The sequence below is a fragment of the Erithacus rubecula genome, assembly GCF_903797595.1.
Source record: "Erithacus rubecula genome assembly, chromosome: 17".
Classification (NCBI taxonomy): domain Eukaryota; kingdom Metazoa; phylum Chordata; class Aves; order Passeriformes; family Muscicapidae; genus Erithacus; species Erithacus rubecula.
Genome location: NC_136669.1, coordinates 702,706 through 721,212, shown reverse-complemented (window position 1 = coordinate 721,212; position 18,507 = coordinate 702,706). Strand labels below are relative to the sequence as shown.

The window sequence follows — 18,507 nt, the reverse complement described above, 5'->3', positions numbered from 1 at the left end:
CACTTGCTGGATACACTTTCCTCTTGCCAGTGGCAGAATCACACAGCCTGTCTGTACAGCCCACCATGGCAAGGAAACCTCTGGGGCAGCTTCACGTGAAACTAGAGACTAAAACATTAATAAGCTGCTAAAAAGCTGCTGCCTCAGCCTCCCACAGAGGTGAGAAAGGGAAGAACACACCCCACTGCATTCCCTGCCACTGCCAAATAAAAAGGCTTTTACATGTATAAATACTGGTCTGCTACTAGAACTTAAGAAAAAATTCTAGGAGGGGTCTTCATCATGTTTGGATGCAAAAGTAGTGACCCAGGAAAGGTTCAAGTGACAGGCAGGCAAGGAGAAGACTCAGGGAACTCTGTAACCATAAAGGGAACAACTGCACATGAGTTATGTGATTTCAATCAAAACAAAGTAAAACCTTTTTATTCCCCATACTGAGTGCAAAAAGAGAAACAAATAAAACCATGATGTTTAAAGCCTTAGGAAACCAAAACATTTGTGCTGCCCTACTGCTTAGCCTTGAACCTAGCAGTAGGAACTTCTCAGAACTAAGAGCCCATTTCCTAAACAGCCCTGTGTAAACACCAGTGGATGCTCCACAAAAAGCACCAACAGGAACTTCCCACTGAGCCCCAGCCCTTCCCTGGCAGGCACTGGGTCCTGAGCTCTGTCCCACCCTGCAGCCCACTCAGGGCAGCTGAGACCCCAGGACAGGGCACTGGCTCCCAAAGGGAGCTGGGCAGCTCAGTGTACCTCCTTCTCCATCTCAGAGTATTCTTTGACTCTCTCAACAGCAACAATGTTGGTTTCCAGCTCGGAGGACATACGGACCAGCCAGTTCAAGTATGCTGTGATCTGCAAGGAGAAAAGGAGTCAGAGAGCAGCTTACACTAAATAGGTCACCTGCAATAAATGAAAAACATGGAACAAGCAAAGCATTGCAATTTCATGGGATGCACAAACACAGACAATACCTTGGTTAATCAGTGCTGGACAGGGGGAAAGCCCAAATGCTGTTGAGATACATGGGAAGAGACACCTTGGCCACATCCCCTCACACAGGGAACGCACAGAACAACCTCCCAGCATCTTCTCAGATACTGTTTGCAATTGTTATTTGCCACGTTCCTTGTGTTTGTTTTCCCAGAAAGGCAATGCAGTCTAGCAGCTCAGAGGGTTTAGGGGAGGCAGGGTTACCTGCAGCGAGTAGGACACGGAGAGGCCGACCAGCCCCGCGCTGAGCTTGGTGCGCGCGATGACCGCGAAGAGCGCGGCAAAGAGCACGATGCAGTTCCCCACGAACTCCAGGCGCACAGCCAGCCACCTGCAGGGCACAGACACCCACCCACAGCAGGGTGAGGCAGCAGCAGCTGCTACACACCCTTCTTTTTGCAAGATTGATAATATGGCATCTGTGTCCTGCTGGCGACACAGGACTGCAAGATACGTGAGGCTCTGCCCCAGCAGCATGTGCACTTAGAGGCATCCAGAATGAATGGTGCAGAAATCCTGTCTTAACTACAACTGCTTTCTGAACATAGGGATCAATAAATCAAAGCTTCTAAAAGAATACAACCCAGAAACAAGGCAGGAACTCTCAGAAAGGTGAGAGATTCAGGAGTAATTTTAACTTCCCCACACACTCCCTGCCCTGGAGAAGCCAGGAGCTGTGAGTGACAAGATCCCCGTCCCCCCGGGTGGCTGCAGCCCCACCGGTACCTGTTTGCAACAATGCTTGGGTAGTAAGCTTTCTGATTCTCATCCACCTTGCTGTCGTTGTGCCTGATGAAGCGTGCCTGCTCCTGGAAGGCTCTGATGACCCCGACCCCCAGCAGGGTCTCGTTGAAGTGCGAGTACACGGGAGAGCGGCTGACGGACTCCAGGCGCCGCAGCTGCCGCGAGCTGGCCACGTAAAACCTCTGCAGGGACAGCACCCTGCTCAGCCAGGGGATGGGGATGGGCATCAGCAGCATGGGGACAGGGGGACTGGGATCAGCAGCATGGGGACAGGGGGACTGGGATCAGCAGCATGGGGAACTGGGGAACTGGGATCAGCAGCATGGGGAACTGGGATCAGCAGCATGGGGACAGGGGGACTGGGATCAGCAGCATGGGGATGGGGAACTGGGATCAGCAGCATGGGGATGGGGACAGGGGGACTGGGATCACCAGGATGGGGACAGAGAGGGGAATCTGTGCCTACAGCCAGATTGGGGCTGGGGAGACAAGGGAATCATAACAGCTCCCTGCCACCTGGGCTGCTAGAGACAGAGAATAACTCACACATGGGAACACACACCTTCCCCAACACTTTCAGGCCTAAAGGACCATTACATACACTGCTGCTTTTAAATAACTGCAAATCAACCCATCTCATGCCACAGCCATGTTCTCCTCTTTCTTTTATCAGCAAGTTTAGCTCTACAGTATAAAACACACATATCACCACTTGATGGTTTACTAATGGAGCCAAAAGGATTTACAAATTCAAGGGCCAAAGTCAAACCCCAGCTGCTTCTCTTCCATCTGTGCTGGCTCTACCAGTTTCCAGGAGTAAAGCCAGAGTGAATCAAGCACACCCTGCCCACACACAGGACAGGAGTGAAAGGCTGCCATCCACTCTCCTGCTCTGTCAACAATATTCTGATGAAACAGGCACAGGAGCAATGCACACATACCCCTCCAAAGGCTACTCTCATGTTTGGAAAGAAGTCTTGAAAAAGCCCATTTCCATATTTGAGTTCTGAGCAACAAGCTGTGCAAAATTTGCCACAAAATCTAATGCCATTTTTATAAAGTAGGCATTAAAGGATTAACTTCTGCACAGAAGTTATTTTACACTTGACAAAGGAAGGAAATGCTGTGCTAACGTCAGATTATCAGTAAACCATGCAAAGCACAGCCAGTCAAGCATGACTCAAATGTAACACATTAAAATCCTTCCTTGGGCAGGGCAAGAATTCTCCCAGCTGACAGAGGAGGTGACCACTGCTCCTGCCCCCCCAAGCATCACCCTTTACCTGCACAAGCAAGTAGAGCAGCCCCAGGGGTGGGATGATGACAGCAGCTATGGGTGTGGCCAGCAGAATGATGATACAAGCCCCAATGACATTGAAGGTGGAGCCCATGAACATCTTGATGATGGGGGGGATGGCAGAGTCGATGGTGTCCAGCTCCTTGGAGAAACGGTTCACCAGGTTCCCGCTGGGCGTGCGCTCAAAGAAGCTCATGGGGCACCTGAGCACGTTGTGCAGCAGGTCCAGGTGCAGGTAACGAGATGCAAGGATCCCTCCCACTGACACCACCATGGAGTAGCCAAACACTGCAATGCCTGGGGAGGAGACTCGCTGTCAGCTGCTGCCACCCCTCCCACAAAGCATTTCCCTCATTCTCTCATCGTGCTCACTTCAGGTAGACTCAGCAAGGAATTAAACAAAGAAACCAGTGAAAACATCACATTTCTTTTCATTGCTTCTCCATCATAAAAACTGGTGTAGAATTTGAACATTTTCCCTGAGCAAACGTCACTGATTTTGCTCCTGGTGTTTGTTTTTTATTGTGGGATTTTCATGGCACTTTTGAAGTGGGGTTCTTGGGGTGTTTGGTTTCATGACAAACAAACTCTAAACCACAAAGAGGAGACAAAACAAAACATCCCTGAAGCAGCCTGCCCCTGGATGGAGCCACAGAGAGCCAGGGCAGGCTGGGGCTGCAGGGAGGCAGCACAGCCACAATCTGCCCCTGCAGAGCAGCCACAGCAGCCTGCTGACAGGCCAAGGACACACTTTCAAATCAGATATTTTGTGACAATTCTGGCTCATCAGAGAGCAAAATACTTCTCACTTTGAGAAATTTCATTTACAAATGAAAGGAAAAACACATTCTGTAACTGGCTAATTGTATATGTTGCTTTTTTTAAATTCAAGTTTTTCATTTTTCTATAAAAACCCACACTCAAATCTTTTGCAAAATGCTGCTGCAGGCACCAAGAGTATTAGGAACACTGAGCTGGCAAATCTTAAAATTCACAAGAGCAAGCAAACCTTGAGAAATTCCCAGTACTCCATATACTCCCAGCCTGAGAGTTGTGTTCTGCTGTGTCCCATTGATCACGGGATCATCTGTCCATAAACTCAGCCAGTAGTTGGAAGCCAAGGAGGCCACGTGATTACAGATAAAGAGGAAAATGGCCAAGAAAGACATAAAGAGTCCGATGGATTTCATGTACTCCCAGTACACTGATGCCTTTACCTGAAAAGACAAAAAGAAACATTCATTTTGCAGCTCAGTTTCAAAACCAGCAGCTGCCCCTTGTCCCACAGCTAGTTAAAGTCAGTATCCCTGTGTGGGCCATGGACACACAGCAGCTGCACTCCAGGGAGCCTCTGCTTGGGAACTGGTGCTGCAGAGCATTCCATGGAGACAAGCCAAAGCCAGCAGTGCCCCAGGGCAGGCACACATCATCCTTCCATGGCATCCCAGGCAAGGGAGGAGCAGCAGGGAGCTGCCTGGAGCAGCACAGAGCATCAGCAGCAGAGCCAAGAACTCCACTGAGGAGCTCCAGCTTCTGGCTCCCTGTACCACAAGATTGCAAAGCTTTAAACCAAGCCTTGCTCCACATGATTCCATCCTGTGATCTATCTTGAACCAACAACAAGCAATCCAGCCTGGATCTGAGCAGCATTTCTAGGAGGGATAACTGCCCCTTTCCCAGGAACCCCAGTCTGAGGTTTCCCAAAAAACCCTGGATATCCTGGGATTAGACACTTATGTCTACAGTGGAAACTTGGCTGAAATTCATCTGTGTCAACTGCAGATCCTCACAAGGAAGGGCACTTTTCATTGCAACCCCTCTCCAAGAAACAGCTGCAGGTTTGCATCTCTCCCTCTGCACTTTGTTGTGGCCAGGCCCATCCTCTCCCACAGAAGTTTGTGTCAACATTCCTTCCACAGGCAAGCATGGGGCTCAGGTTTGGGAGCAGAGGGCACAGCAACACTTCCATCAACTGTTACACAAGCAAGGTCAAGAATTCCCTCAGCCCATTCTCACACCAGTTACACGGGCTTCAGAAGTTATTTTCTTCTGAAATACATTTTTGCAAAGCTGCAAGAGGGCACAGAAGTGGGAACTGGAGACCTTACCCTCCCAGTCTTAGCTGTGTCAGCCTCTGTCAGCTTCCAGGAATTCTTCTCAGCAAGTGGCTTCTGCAGCTCTGCTGTGCTGCTCTGCTGCTGGGGCCTCCCAGTGTCTCTGCTGTATGTTGAAGAGTTGCTGAGCTGCCTGTGTGAAGATATTTCCTTTTTAACCTCAGCTAGACACAGCAGGAGTGCCAGCTCACACCCGGGCTGGGCAGTGACAGCTCCAGGCCAGTGGCTCTCAGTCCCAGGGGATTGCTGAGCTGCCACTGTGGGGCAGAGGGTCCCCAGCCCTCCCTGGGTGCTTTGGGTTCCAGGCACCCGTGGCAGGGGCAACAACAGTCCCCAGGAAAGAGGTCTTGCTTGCACAATCACACTCCAGAAAGGAAAATGCTCTGTGACCATCCAGACCAGCCCTTCCACACCCCATCACCAGCACAGCAGCTGCTGGAGTGCAAAAAGGGCACCCACCCCCCAAAAAGGCATTTAACTCCCAGGCACTCAAACACCATAAACATCCCACTGCTGTTCATCCACATCTGGGTGGCTGGATGGGGGACAAGAGGGAAAAATAAAACAAGGAAAAGAGAACACACACACCTATGCATCAGCCTTCCAGGGGCTTCATTCACAAGGCTTCCATTTTCCACAGGCTTCCCTTCCTTTGCAGATGGACTGTTTGTGTCTGAGGGGGTGAAAAATAAATATGGAAATGGTTAGGCAGAGAGACACAAACATTTCATTTCAATCCTAATTGTCAGCTGCAGTCTTAACATGTAAACAAAGCAGGGAGCACAAGTATTTACAGATACTAACAGAAAACTGACCAGCTGAACAAATCAGTTTAGTTCCCTAAAACCCCCAAGAGAGTTAATTGCCAAGACAGGGAACATTTCTTTTTCCAGCAAATGTAGGTCAGTAATAATGTAATATAATTATGAGGAGATATTTTATGTTGATGACTTTAAGCAAGAGATCTTTGCATGAATTGTTATCCCACAACATCCCACTTGCACCAAGATGCAGCACACACAAGACAAGTGTCTAAAACACTCCACAAAACCTGTCAGCTTGAAATATTCACCTTTTCTGCACCATTTAATTTTGCCATGAGCAAAACTTCTAGGTCCAGGTTATGTTAATTTTCCTTATAAAAACCAAATGTCTGACTCCCAAAAAGTTAGCTGTCAGTAAATGGAAATCTATTTTCATGTATGGAAGTTATTTTGGAGTTTGCAACAAGGATTTTTGCATTTTTGAACGATCTATGCATAGTTTATACAAAGGTATAAACCTAAATATACTCAAAATATATTCAGGAAAATTTGTGTAAATCTAGAGTCTGACATTTTCATGTTTTTATATGAAAGCAAAATATATGCATAAAACAGATCATCAGCACCTTAAGTGTGGATTGCTCTCCCTTCTGTATCTGCAAACTGAATATTGGTTCATTACTCTAAAAACCCAAAAATAAATTGTTCAGCATGGCCTTAAAAAGACAAAGCATAAAATGTGAAAGAGTTTGATTACATAGTTCTTATTTACATGAATAAGATCAAACCAAGATGGGACTGCATTGTTTTGAAAGGTTCCCACATGAAAAACAACAAGTATTCCAGCCACATTCTGCTCTAGAACATTGCTGAAGAAAACAAAACCACAAATAAACCATCCTCCCCTAAAAGCTCAAATTTGATTTCTTTCTGTAGACTAAAGATTTCTTGCTTATACTGCATTTAGCTCTGAGAGCAAAAGCTCAAGACTCAGTAAATCTGACATTTGCAGGTATAATCCCCCCTAATGAGGGTTCTGCTGAAAAAAAAAAGTACCCAAAATTATAGAAGGGAACAGCTGTGAGTACTGAATAGACATCTGAGAAGAAAAGGGACCTGAGGGCTCAATCCTGAGTGATGCCTCTCCTGGCACACCCAGCACATTCCTGGCTCCAGGTGTGCCTGTGAAGTTCCAGTTTCCTCCTGGAAGATGCAGTTTCCTCCTCTGAGATGCAGAACTGCTGCTCTGTCACCTACAAGCTGCCACTCACCAACTAAGGACATGCAAACCATGCAAACACCTCCTACTGTGCAGAAAAAATCTTCTGATAATGACTCAGTGTCTTGCAAATAAACTGCAGCTACTCTCATTACTGCAAGGCAAGCACTAATGCAAAGCCACATGGCAGTTACCTGTTTCCAGAGCTTGGATGGGTCCTTCTAATGAATCTGACTCTAAAAGCACAGATAATTAATGTTTTTCCCAAAACATACTCTACCATTTTCAATCTTTGCATCCTCACATACAAAACCCAAGGCAAAACCAGATTTGCTGAAATGCTGTTTTAACCCCAAGCCACAAACAGAGTTTCCCCTCCAGAGAAGGCCATGAAGCTGAGGATGGGGCAGGCAGCAGGGCAGAGGCACCAACCCAAAGGGAGGGAGGGAGGGAGGGAGGGAGGGAGGGAGCAGAGCTCAGAGCTCAGGGCTGGGCAGGAGAGGCTCTCCCAGCCTGTACAGATTATTATTGAGCCTGTACAGATTATTATTGCAGCCTGCACAGATTATTATTGCAGCCTGCACAGATTATTATTGCAGCCTGTACAGATTATTATTGAGCCTATACAGATTATTATTGAGCCTGCACAGATTATTATTGAGCCTGCACAGATTATTATTGAGCCTGTACAGATTATTATTGCAGCCTGCACAGATTATTATTGCAGGCTGCACAGATTATTATTGAGCCTGCACAGATTATTATTATTGCAGCCTGCACAGATTATTATTGCAGGCTGCACAGATTATTATTGAGCCTGCACATATTATTATTGAGCCTGTACAGATTATTATTGCAGCCTGCACAGATTATTATTGCAGCCTGCACAGATTATTATTGAGCCTGCACATATTATTATTGAGCCTGTACAGATTATTATTGCAGCCTACACAGATTATTATTGAGCCTGTACAGATTATTATTGCAGCCTGCACAGATTATTATTGAGCCTGCACATATTATTATTGAGCCTGCACATATTATTATTGAGCCTGTACAGATTATTATTGCAGCCTGCACAGATTATTATTGCAGCCTGCACAGATTATTATTGAGCCTGTACAGATTATTATTGAGCCTGTACAGATTATTATTGCAGCCTGCACAGATTATTATTGCAGCCTGCACAGATTATTATTGAGCCTATACAGATTATTATTGAGCCTATACAGATTATTATTGAGCCTGTACAGATTATTATTGAGCCTGTACAGATTATTATTGAGCCTATACAGATTATTATTGCAGCCTGCACAGATTATTATTGCAGCCTGCACAGATTATTATTGAGCCTATACAGATTATTATTACAACCTGCACAGATTATTATTGAGCCTGCACAGATTATTATTGCAGCCTGCACAGATTATTATTGAGCCTGTACAGATTATTATTGAGCCTGCACAGATTATTATTGCAGCCTGTACAGATTATTATTGAGCCTATACAGATTATTATTGCAGCCTGCACAGATTATTATTGAGCCTATACAGATTATTATGGAGCCTGCACAGATTATTATTGAGCCTGTACAGATTATTATTGCAGCCTGCACAGATTATTACTGCAGCCTGCACAGATTATTATTATTGCAGCCTGCACAGATTATTACTGCAGCCTGCACAGATTATTATTATTGCAGCCTGCACAGATTATTACTGCAGTCTGCACAGATTATTATTATTGCAGCCTGAAGGCAGCAGCTCCCTGTGCTGCCAGCACAGCCTCAGGCAGGGGAGCCTCCCCCAAAACTGGGGGTGCAGGCACAGCTCAGCCAGCAGCCTGTGATCCTCAGCAACACTGACCTTTTACACATCCAATAAACATTAATAGCATCCCTGTGAATCAGACAAACAATGCCTCTACTTTTCACTTTTTACCCTGGCAGAAGATCACTTGACTAGAACAGATGAACAAATCTGCTGCAAGCAGGCCAAGCCTGTGATACAGCAATCCCCTCCAGATCACCAGGGTGGTACTGAAGAGCCTCTCATTAGAAAACTGCAGAGAATCATGGCAAAAGATAAAGCACTGGCTCACTTTCCAAAAGAAAATTCAGTAATTATATGGAAAAATAAAGTAATTTAGTTTAATGAAAAGGATTTCAAAACCTACTTTTCCACATTTGAAAATGGGAGGAGACAAAGAGCTGAAGGGCTATTAAATGAGGGCAATCTTCACATTAAAGTTAACTTGTGAACTGCCTAGGGAAGCACAGAGAAAGTCAATTTGCCTAGGAATTTCACATACACTGAGGATTGCAGGAAGTCTGACTGTGCCCCAAGGGGCCACAGAAAATACACAGAAGTGAACCTGCACAGAATCTCTTCCCACAGTGAGGCACCCACCCATGCACACCAAAAAACTCCAGGATATGGGAAGGAACCAGTGGTTTTCCAAATGGAAGATAAAGCAAAAGGAGGCTCAGGCCCTTCCTAGTTCCCAAAACATTCTCTGCATCTGCTCCCAAACTTGTGTCACCACCTTAACCCCAGGCAGCACCAACCCAACCCTTGCACTTCCCAGCAGGAGCATCAGGAAATCACCACAGGTAACCCAGTGAAGGAAACAGGCTGGAGGCCAAGACTAGAGTTCTGCTGAAATCCAATACTGCAACTGTCTTCAGATAAAAGGAGAATAAACCTGCAGTGCACTCCTGCAGCAGTGCAGCTCCACAGCTGTTTTGTAAAGCAGGAGTCAAGGACAGCAGCTGGAGACTGAGCTGCTTCCTCCCCCCATCCCCCAAGGAATTAGTTGCATAAGGAAGACTCATCCCAACAGAGACAGGAGGTGTATAAACCCCAGCTGGCCTTTAGCAGCCTCACTGCCATCTGACAGGAGATTTTACTGCAGATCTGCAACACATTTTCCTGATTTTAAGAAATAATGTGTGTTTAACCTCACAACCTGCAACACCCCCAAGGAATAAGCACCTCTACCTATACAGGCAATCACAAGAAATAGTGATTTCTTTTAACTTTCCTACCAGTACTGCTGTTTTTCCTGTACCAGGGCTCCCTTACTGACATGGCAGACAGCAGGAGAGGTGATTTGTTTATTTGCTCACCACTGCTCTCCATGGCTTGCTCAGCAGTAGCATAGGTACGAAGAAACTCAGCAAAAGCCCCATCCTGCTCCAGCAGCTCCTGGTAAGAGCCCATCTCAGAGATTTCTCCATCAGTCATCACCAGAATTGTGTCCATCTGAGGCAGATAGTTGATTGCATGGGTTACCAAAACCCGAGTCTAAAAGGAAAAAGGAAAAGAAAGGGTTTCTGTCATCTCAGGTTAGTGAATACCATGGCTGGGCTGCAGCTCTTTACTGCCTGAATTCTGTATGTAACAGAAGAGTAATGAGGGACAGGCATGCAGCATTTTTAAGAGAACATTGTCTTGATTGTTCCAGCAAATAATTTTCAATTACAGAAACCAAAGCATCCTTCACTACAAAAATACCAGTGCTTTATAAAAGTCCTCTAAAATTGCAGAGGGATCCTTTCATTTCTCAGATGTTAGAAACAAAAGTCTAAATATGCAACTTGACAAACTTGGAATCATTTGAACTCAGCCAAGAAAAAGCATTCTCCAGAGACATTGTAACATACTTTATTTCTCAGGATTCCTTTTGGTCCAATAACTTTTTCAAAAATATGTTTTCCAACGTGAGCATCAACAGCTGATAAAGGATCATCAAGTAAATAAACATCTGCATTGTAGTAAACTGCCCGAGCAAGACTGACTCGCTGCTTCTGTCCTCCAGACAAATTCACACCCTGGGGAAACAAGAAAACACAATCTTTATCTACAGCTGAAAGATGGCCTCCTATAGTTTATGAAAGACATGAGTCACAGGGGGTTTATTTCAGTTTTTGGAGGAGGGTTTGCTTGCTTTGAAGTGTTCAGAAGATTTTTCTCTTCCTGTTTCTATTTTTCTGCTCTATAACCGTGGCAACTTAGAAACAATTAAAAACTGTCACTACAAGATGGTTTTATATTTGTAACTGAGGTCAGGGTTCTTCCCCTTTGAGACTTAGAGAGAAGGAAAACAAACTGTTCAGATCTGCCTCTTATTCCAGAGGATTTCTGCTCTGAGTGTCTCAAATTCAATACAGCTTCAAGACAGAGCACAGTGAGAGTCCCACAGCCTCAAGCACACCAAGAGCCCTGTTTGGAGTGGGCACTGAGATACCTTTTCTCCTATTTCAGTTTTGTCCCCTGAAGGAAGAATCTCAATGTCAGGCAGCAGGGCACAAGCCTCGACCACCCGCTTGTAGCGGCTCTCGCTCAAATCCCTCCCAAAGACAATGTTATCCTGCAGAGTGGCATTCTGCAGCCAGGCCTGCTGGGGAACGTAGGCCACAGAGCCCTGCAAGGAAAAAAGGTCAGGTTTGAGATTAAGAGCTTGTTACAGAGCCCTGCAAGGAAAAAAGGTCAGGTTTGACACCAAGAGCTTGCTACAGAGCCCTGCAAGGAAAAAAGGTCAGTACTGAGACTTAACAGTTTGCTACAGAGCCTGCAAGAAAAGGAAAGTTCAGTACTGAGACTAAGAGTTTGCTACAGAGCTCTGCAAGAAAAATAAAGTTCAGTATTGAGACTAAGAGTTTACTATAGAGCCCTACAAGAAAAATAAAGTTCAGTATTGAGATTAAGAGTTTGCTACAGAGCTCTGCAAGGAAAATAAAGTTCAGTATAAACTAAGAGTTTGCTACAGAGCTCTGCAAGAAAAAGAAAGTTCAGTATAAACTAAGAGTTTGCAGTCAAGGCCCAGCAGGCTCAGTGAGCCAGGCAGTGCTAATCGCCTCTCAAATCACCCAGGGCACTCCAAACAAAGCAGTTCCTGGGCTCCCGCCTCCTCCCAACTGTTATTTTTGTAATCCTCTCTACGAGTGAATGTAACAAAGTACATTGGTGGAAAATAAAGGACTTCAAACAAAATGCGATTAATATAAACCTGGAGGAAACATTTGTTTAGAGAACGTTTGCACAATTACTGCATGTCAAAAGTCATTACTTCTTTCATATAATTATAAACTATGTTCTGCACAAAAGAGTTTAATCTGGAATGCAGTGTTTAACAAACCCACCCTGCCAAGAGGTTTCTGCAGAAAGCAAAGGAAGTGGTTTCCATATCAAAGTCACTTCAAAGGAGGACACTGAGATAATGCACAGGATTTTTATTTGAGTATCAGTTCTGCCTTCTCTTTCTGCACTAATAATTAGTCATTCGATTCGTTTATTTTTCCACAATAATTCTGAAGGTGGCCAGATCTACAGACTTTTAAATGTGGCAGATTTGTTCTGCTCTTAAAGTAACTTTCCTTCCAGGTGATTTTCTCTGTTAGCTTCATGCAGCTCTGATGTCTAAAACAGAACAAACTGCAAGAGCAGCTGGACATGTTCTCCCACCTCCCTCCTGCAATTCTCTGAGCAGGTAAAACACAACTCTGTGTGTTCTGTGACAATATGTGACAGGGTCTCCCCTCCTCATACCCAGACTGGGATGCTGCTGGGTCCAGGTTAACAGAGTGCAGGATAACCCTGTACATGGTTTGCCAGGAAAGCAGCCTAAAAAGTGATCCATGTGAGAGGCTGCTGCTCCCTTTTCAGAGCACCTGGAATCCAGAGTCCCTCTGGCAATACCCACAGACAGCTGAACAGTTCTCCACGTGTCACACCTTGACAAGCACGTAGCCTTCCTTTTTGTCCATCTCCCCCAGCAGTGCAGACAGCAGTGAGGACTTTCCACAGCCAACCTGACCAACAACAGCCACCAGGGAGCCTTCAGGAACAGTGAAATTAATGCTGAAATAAAGTGCACAGAATTCAGCCTTGCTTGCTGGCACACCCAGCAGTTAAACAGTCAACTGAACCAGTCCAAAAGCAGGTGCAATGTGAACACCCACTGCAAACAGTGACTCAGCACTGAAATGGAGCTGTTTGAAAATCCAAACCTCTCACTCCCAAAGCACCTAGTTCTCCCCATGCTTAGAACTCAGAACATAAAGTAATTATTCAAAAGGGGATGAAAATATAAAGAAAAAAACCACTGTGACCCAATCTTTGCAAGATTTCTCTCAAGGGCTCTATGAACACAGATGTAAATGCAGCATTTTTATCCCATTTTGCCATTTAAGGCCCAAGAAAAAGCAGCCAAAATAAGGAAGGGAACAGGGCACAGGGAAGGCTCAGCTTGTGGCTGCATTGCTGCTTTCTGCAGCCCAGGATCCAGGCCAGCAGAGCACAGTGGGGATCAGGCTGTGAAATGGGACATGGGCACACTGTAAACTAAACTGCAAAAATCTCTACTTCATAAATAAACAATTTTTAAAAATATATGGAACTGACATGATTTGTTCTCTTTCTTTATGGCAACAAACTCTTCTCCATATGTACTTTATAATTAGAATACAGATAATTTATGATGCAGTAAGATTACAGAGTGGAATAAAGGGCACCACTCTTTACCTGCTCAGCAAAGGAGGATCAGTTTTGGCCCAGCTAAAAGTTGCATTCTTCACAACAATGCATCCTTCAGCTGTAAAGAAAAAACTCATGTTTATAAAAGCATCAATGCAAGCAGCTCAATTGTGCTGTCACAATTCAAAGCAGTCTAAACACCATCTGAGAAGGAAGAGCCTTTTGATAATTTTCATTTACAAACTCCTGTTTTCTGGCTCAAATTTATCAGCAAAACCCACCAGAAATGCAGTGAATTTGTTTCAGAAAGCAAAGGGCCCACCCCAAAGCTGCAGCCACTGATCTCACCCTCTTTGCTGGGCCCCCTGACAATGCTGTCTGGGTCCAGCTCCTCATGGGACAGGAACACCCTGAGGCGCTTCAGGGAGACACTGGCCTGCAGGAAAAAGGACAAAAAGCTATTTATGCTCTGCTTAAATCCATGGCACAGTTGTTAGATAGGCAAACTTCCACTTCCCAGCCCACAGGGAATCTGGGTGATGTCAGGAACCCCTCCCAGCACAGCTGGGATTGTCCCCTAGCACAGGGTCCCTTCCAAGGTGCCACATTCCAGGGGCCATTCCCCAGGCAGGGAATGGGATCTTCCCAGCCAGGGCCTCCTCCTGCACCCAAAACACCCTGAATGGCTCAAGGCTTACTTCCACCATGTTGCTGATGACCATAGGAAGCATGTTCAGTGGAAACCTGAGGATGTTGAATAATGCCAGAGAAACAAAAGCCTTCTCAGCATCCAAGACGTGGCTCTTGTCTGTCAGGACATACACAGAAAACGTGGACAGGGCAACCTGAAAACAATGCACAGGTGAGGGTCAGGCCTTAAAGCCAAGCCAGGTACAGTGTGACAACTGGAATCAGACCATAAATCAAAGAAAGAGCAATGTTCTGATAACTCTTCCTTCCTGACAACACTTTTTGCAAAACAAACATATGATTAAAATCTGCTGTTGTCAAAAGGAGTTGATGGCTCCTCTTTAAAAAGAGATAAGTGCTCATTTTCCTCCCATGGCAAAGGGGAAAGCACAAATGTCCCAGGCTATTTGTGGTCAGGAAAAGGGAAATAGAGATCATCACTGGTCTTTTTTCCTGATCTCTTTCAGTTCTAAGACACTCCTCAAAGCACCAGGTATTGCAGCAGTAACATCTATTGACAGAAAAGTTAGAAGTACCCCAATACTAACCTATTTTATAGTTTGGAGAGACTACCACAGCCCTAGATTTCCAAATATACTTTACCATGGACAAGAAACCTGAAATGCTATTGCATTACCAAGATGGTGCCTTCTCTGTCATGAACTGTTTCAGTTTCATACTGAGCAAGAAAACTCCACTGAACCAGTTACCACTAATCATCAGCTATAAAAATAACTCCAAAAAATCCATATACTCATTTTTAAACATGTTGAATAAATTATAAATTAAAGCAAGCTAAGTAACACCAGATGTTTGCTTTCTTCATAGTGTTTTCTTCCATGATAACACCCTCACACCTCAGTGTGTCACAAGATCCAGCAGCTTTTCCCCACAGTACCATCCAAGCACATTGAAGACATCAGTATTTCTGTTAAAATGTGCAGACTTGTATTGCTTTGGTGCAGCAGCTGACTCAGCTGTGCCTGGTGCAGTAGCTTGTTTGCACAGCCCTTAGTTTGGACAAGCCCAGCCCAGGGAGAAACCTCCCATGGAGACCAAAAACAAGGCAGGGTGTAAAGAACAACCTCCCCAGCAGCAGGTCTGCACTCTGCAGCAATCAGCCTGAAAGGAACCTTGTGAGCACAGACACTGCTGCTGGACATGGCTCTCAGAAACCCTGCCCTTGCAAATGGGAAGGAGCACAGGAAATAAAAATTTTGAAGGTCAAAAGTGCTTTCAAGCAAGCACTTGGAATAATTGTTTCATCAGAACACACAAAAATCCCCCAAAAATCCAAGCAACCAGGTGCTGAGGAGCAGCCTTGCCTTTGGAGGGGGCCAAACACCAGCCAGTCCACCTGCTGAGCTCTATTTAGAAACTTCATTTAATAATGTATTTATATAAAGATAATCTCAGACTTCTTTTAGAAAAGCATTCATGTAAGAATGCAGCTGATGCCTCCTTCCCAGGGCACTGCTCCTCTGCCTTCCATCATGCCCCAGGCATAATGTAAACACTGAAAATGTTTGCAGGGAAGGAATCTGAGACTGGAAAGTACACTTAAACACCTTCAGCTGGAACAGCACATATTTTATCCTAATCTAGTCATGGCTGTTAATTGTTTCTGCAGACAAGAGCACTGCTGCCTTGTTCTGATGGGTCTGAAGCAATTTTGACATGATCTCACTCTTCTCTCCCTTGTATTAGCTGAAATGTAAGCTAACCACAAACACAGCAGGGATGTTTTGCATATCATGGATTTTTCTTTTTCTTAAGTAAGAGTCTGAAGCCATCTCAGGCTATGCAATATTTTGCCTCTCCCACATTGCTCTACAGAGATGCTGGGAGAGTCCCAGCCAGAGGCACTGCAGGAATATCCCATTCAGTCAGGAACTGTGCAAGCACCTGCTGCTCTCACAAACACCTTGAAATGAGGCAAGTTTTTATTCTCCTAAATCTGACCACACATTGCACCTTAGATTCCCCAAGTACTCTATTCATAGGAGAGGATGCAGAGGAGGTTTTTATTCTCCCATACTTTGATCATTAATTTCTAGAGTACACTGGATGTGACTGAGTTTCAAAGCAAAGCAGTGCCTGTCCATAGGGAAGTGTATCCCTCAGTGTTCACCCTTCTGGAGCACAATTTTGTTCAACTCATTAAAACACAAAACCAAAAGAAGGCCTCAAGTGCTGCCTTGGAAAGCACAATCCCAAAAAGGAGAGAAGATTTCTAGATCTGTTCCACTTACCAAAAATGGAGCACAAACCCAAGTGAAGGTTGCCATTGCAGCAAGGTAAGCAGATTTTTTTAGGACTTGGAGTTCTTTCTGTCTGATCTCTAATACCTTCTCTCTAAAGGCTAATTCCCAAGCATAAAGTTTCAGAACTTTAATCCCATTGAGAATTTCATTCATCAGCTTAATTCTGTTGTCTTTGCTCTTCATTTGAGCCACCTAAAAACAACATTGCAAAAAATAATTAACAGAGCACAATACTTGGCAGAACCTCAAAGTTCAGAGCTTTGTATTTTGCAATGGCAAATTTACCTCATTATCATCAAAAGCTTACTAGCTTCCCAAGCAGGAAATCTGAGATACTATCTGAACAAACAAATATGCAGAATTAAATTTAAACCAATTAAAAGAATGCCTCACGTAACCATAAATCCAAACCAAGCAAGTGTGGCACTGGTTTTAGAGACTGACCCTGCAGCAGGGACAATGTGCAGTTAAACAAGCCAGGCTAAGATGTGCAGTTTGCATCTAACCTTAGACCAAACCTGATTTTGCTTTGTTTTCAACACTATCAGTGGCTTTCTGATGGTGTCCTAAGGCAAAAAGCTTTCCATCCAGCAATTCTTCAGTTTCCATCTTCCCAAAATGTTGCACTGAGGGCAGTGCAAAGCTGGGCTGCTGCTGAGTCAGCAGAATGCACTGGCACAGCTGCCCCAGAGCAAGTGGCCCAACTTCTCCCCTGCTGGGGTGTCTTTAAGGAACTTTTAGAGCTGGAAGGTTTCACTGTGAGATATCACTCTCCTCTGACATTCAGGAGTGAATCTGTACCACAACACATGTGGTCAGGCTGCTGGAAGTAGTTTTAGTGCAGTAGAAAACTTGAGTTTGAGTCTGCACTGACTTATCCTCACCCTCTGCAACAAACTGATCCCCACTGAATAAAATCAACAAGGGATCAAAAACAGCCAACAACTCAAAGACTTCTTCATCTCTCCAGGAAACAAACAAAAAAAAAGGAGGAAGCCACACATCCTGGAAACATGAATATTTCATTCGTGGCCATTAGGGTCATTAGGCAGACAGTAGTTTACCTTTGCATTTCAGTTCTTTGGCAAGTTAAAAACTGAACTAATTCCTAATAATTCAACCACTGAACATCTCATGAAGCTGCTAAAGTGCTACCTTGGTCTTCACTACTGCAGGTTTTTAGACCATTACAAGTAAGCTGTAAGACTGAAAAATATGTGAGTTGATTTATTCTGAATTCACAACACCTGACCTTTCCTTCCCATTTCTAAGGGATAAATAGAGGGATGGGGGGAAAAAATAAATAAAAACCTCCAGGAACAAGTCAAAGAAGAGATGTTTTTTAAAAACACTACACAGAGGTGCCAACCTGATAGGTTTTTGTCTTCATTGCCATCACAGCATTTATGGGAACCAGAAGGACCATGACAGCCACACCTGCCAGCACAGAAGGACCTAAATTCTGGAAAGTACACAATTGTAAGCAATTTATTCACAGCAATTTTTTTAAATCTTGGCTCACTGCATACATTAAAATCATTCTGAAATAGGTTTTCAGCTTGGGAGATGGATCAAGGAGGGGCTTAGATTAATAACTATATACTTTGACTTTAGAAACAAACATACATATAGATTCCATAGAGAAGTACACATGGATAAATCTCTCTCCAAATATCTCTAAACACACACAAGTATGTTTCAACACTTTCCCATTTTGCTGATTTGTCTGTTCTTCCCAAGAGTCAGCCCAGTGCTGTGTGAGCCAGTAACACAAACACCTCAGATGGTTACTCTGAGCACAAAGCCAAGACCACTTTTATCCAAATCAAGGGACAAGTGAGATATTCAGTGGGATGTTCAGTGGGATGTTCAGTGGGATGTTCAGTGGGATATTCAGTGGGATGTTCAGTGGGATATTCAGTGGGATGTTCAGTGGGATGTTCAGT

General features: G+C 44.6%; 1 protein-coding gene across 4 annotated transcripts in view; it reads right to left on the bottom strand.

Annotated features, from left to right (window-relative positions):
* Positions 1 to 18,507, bottom strand: part of LOC306809411 (multidrug resistance-associated protein 1) — a 44,340-nt gene that overhangs the window by 6,060 nt on the left and 19,773 nt on the right. For 3 of the 4 annotated variants that reach the window (XM_079320897.1, XM_079320899.1, XM_079320900.1), the window contains 17 exons: positions 17,931 to 18,023; positions 16,550 to 16,753; positions 14,306 to 14,452; positions 13,956 to 14,043; positions 13,656 to 13,725; positions 12,866 to 12,992; positions 11,380 to 11,556; positions 10,796 to 10,963; positions 10,259 to 10,436; positions 7,326 to 7,367; positions 5,737 to 5,821; positions 5,143 to 5,281; positions 4,044 to 4,251; positions 3,021 to 3,331; positions 1,720 to 1,919; positions 1,198 to 1,324; positions 754 to 855 (listed from right to left, as the gene is read on the bottom strand). In XM_079320897.1, coding sequence (XP_079177023.1) covers positions 754 to 855; positions 1,198 to 1,324; positions 1,720 to 1,919; positions 3,021 to 3,331; positions 4,044 to 4,251; positions 5,143 to 5,281; positions 5,737 to 5,821; positions 7,326 to 7,367; positions 10,259 to 10,436; positions 10,796 to 10,963; positions 11,380 to 11,556; positions 12,866 to 12,992; positions 13,656 to 13,725; positions 13,956 to 14,043; positions 14,306 to 14,452; positions 16,550 to 16,753; positions 17,931 to 18,023 — 2,466 coding nt within the window. The remainder of the gene's footprint in view (positions 1 to 753; positions 856 to 1,197; positions 1,325 to 1,719; positions 1,920 to 3,020; positions 3,332 to 4,043; positions 4,252 to 5,142; positions 5,282 to 5,736; positions 5,822 to 7,325; positions 7,368 to 10,258; positions 10,437 to 10,795; positions 10,964 to 11,379; positions 11,557 to 12,865; positions 12,993 to 13,655; positions 13,726 to 13,955; positions 14,044 to 14,305; positions 14,453 to 16,549; positions 16,754 to 17,930; positions 18,024 to 18,507) is intronic. The other variant, XM_079320898.1, reaches the window with a different exon arrangement.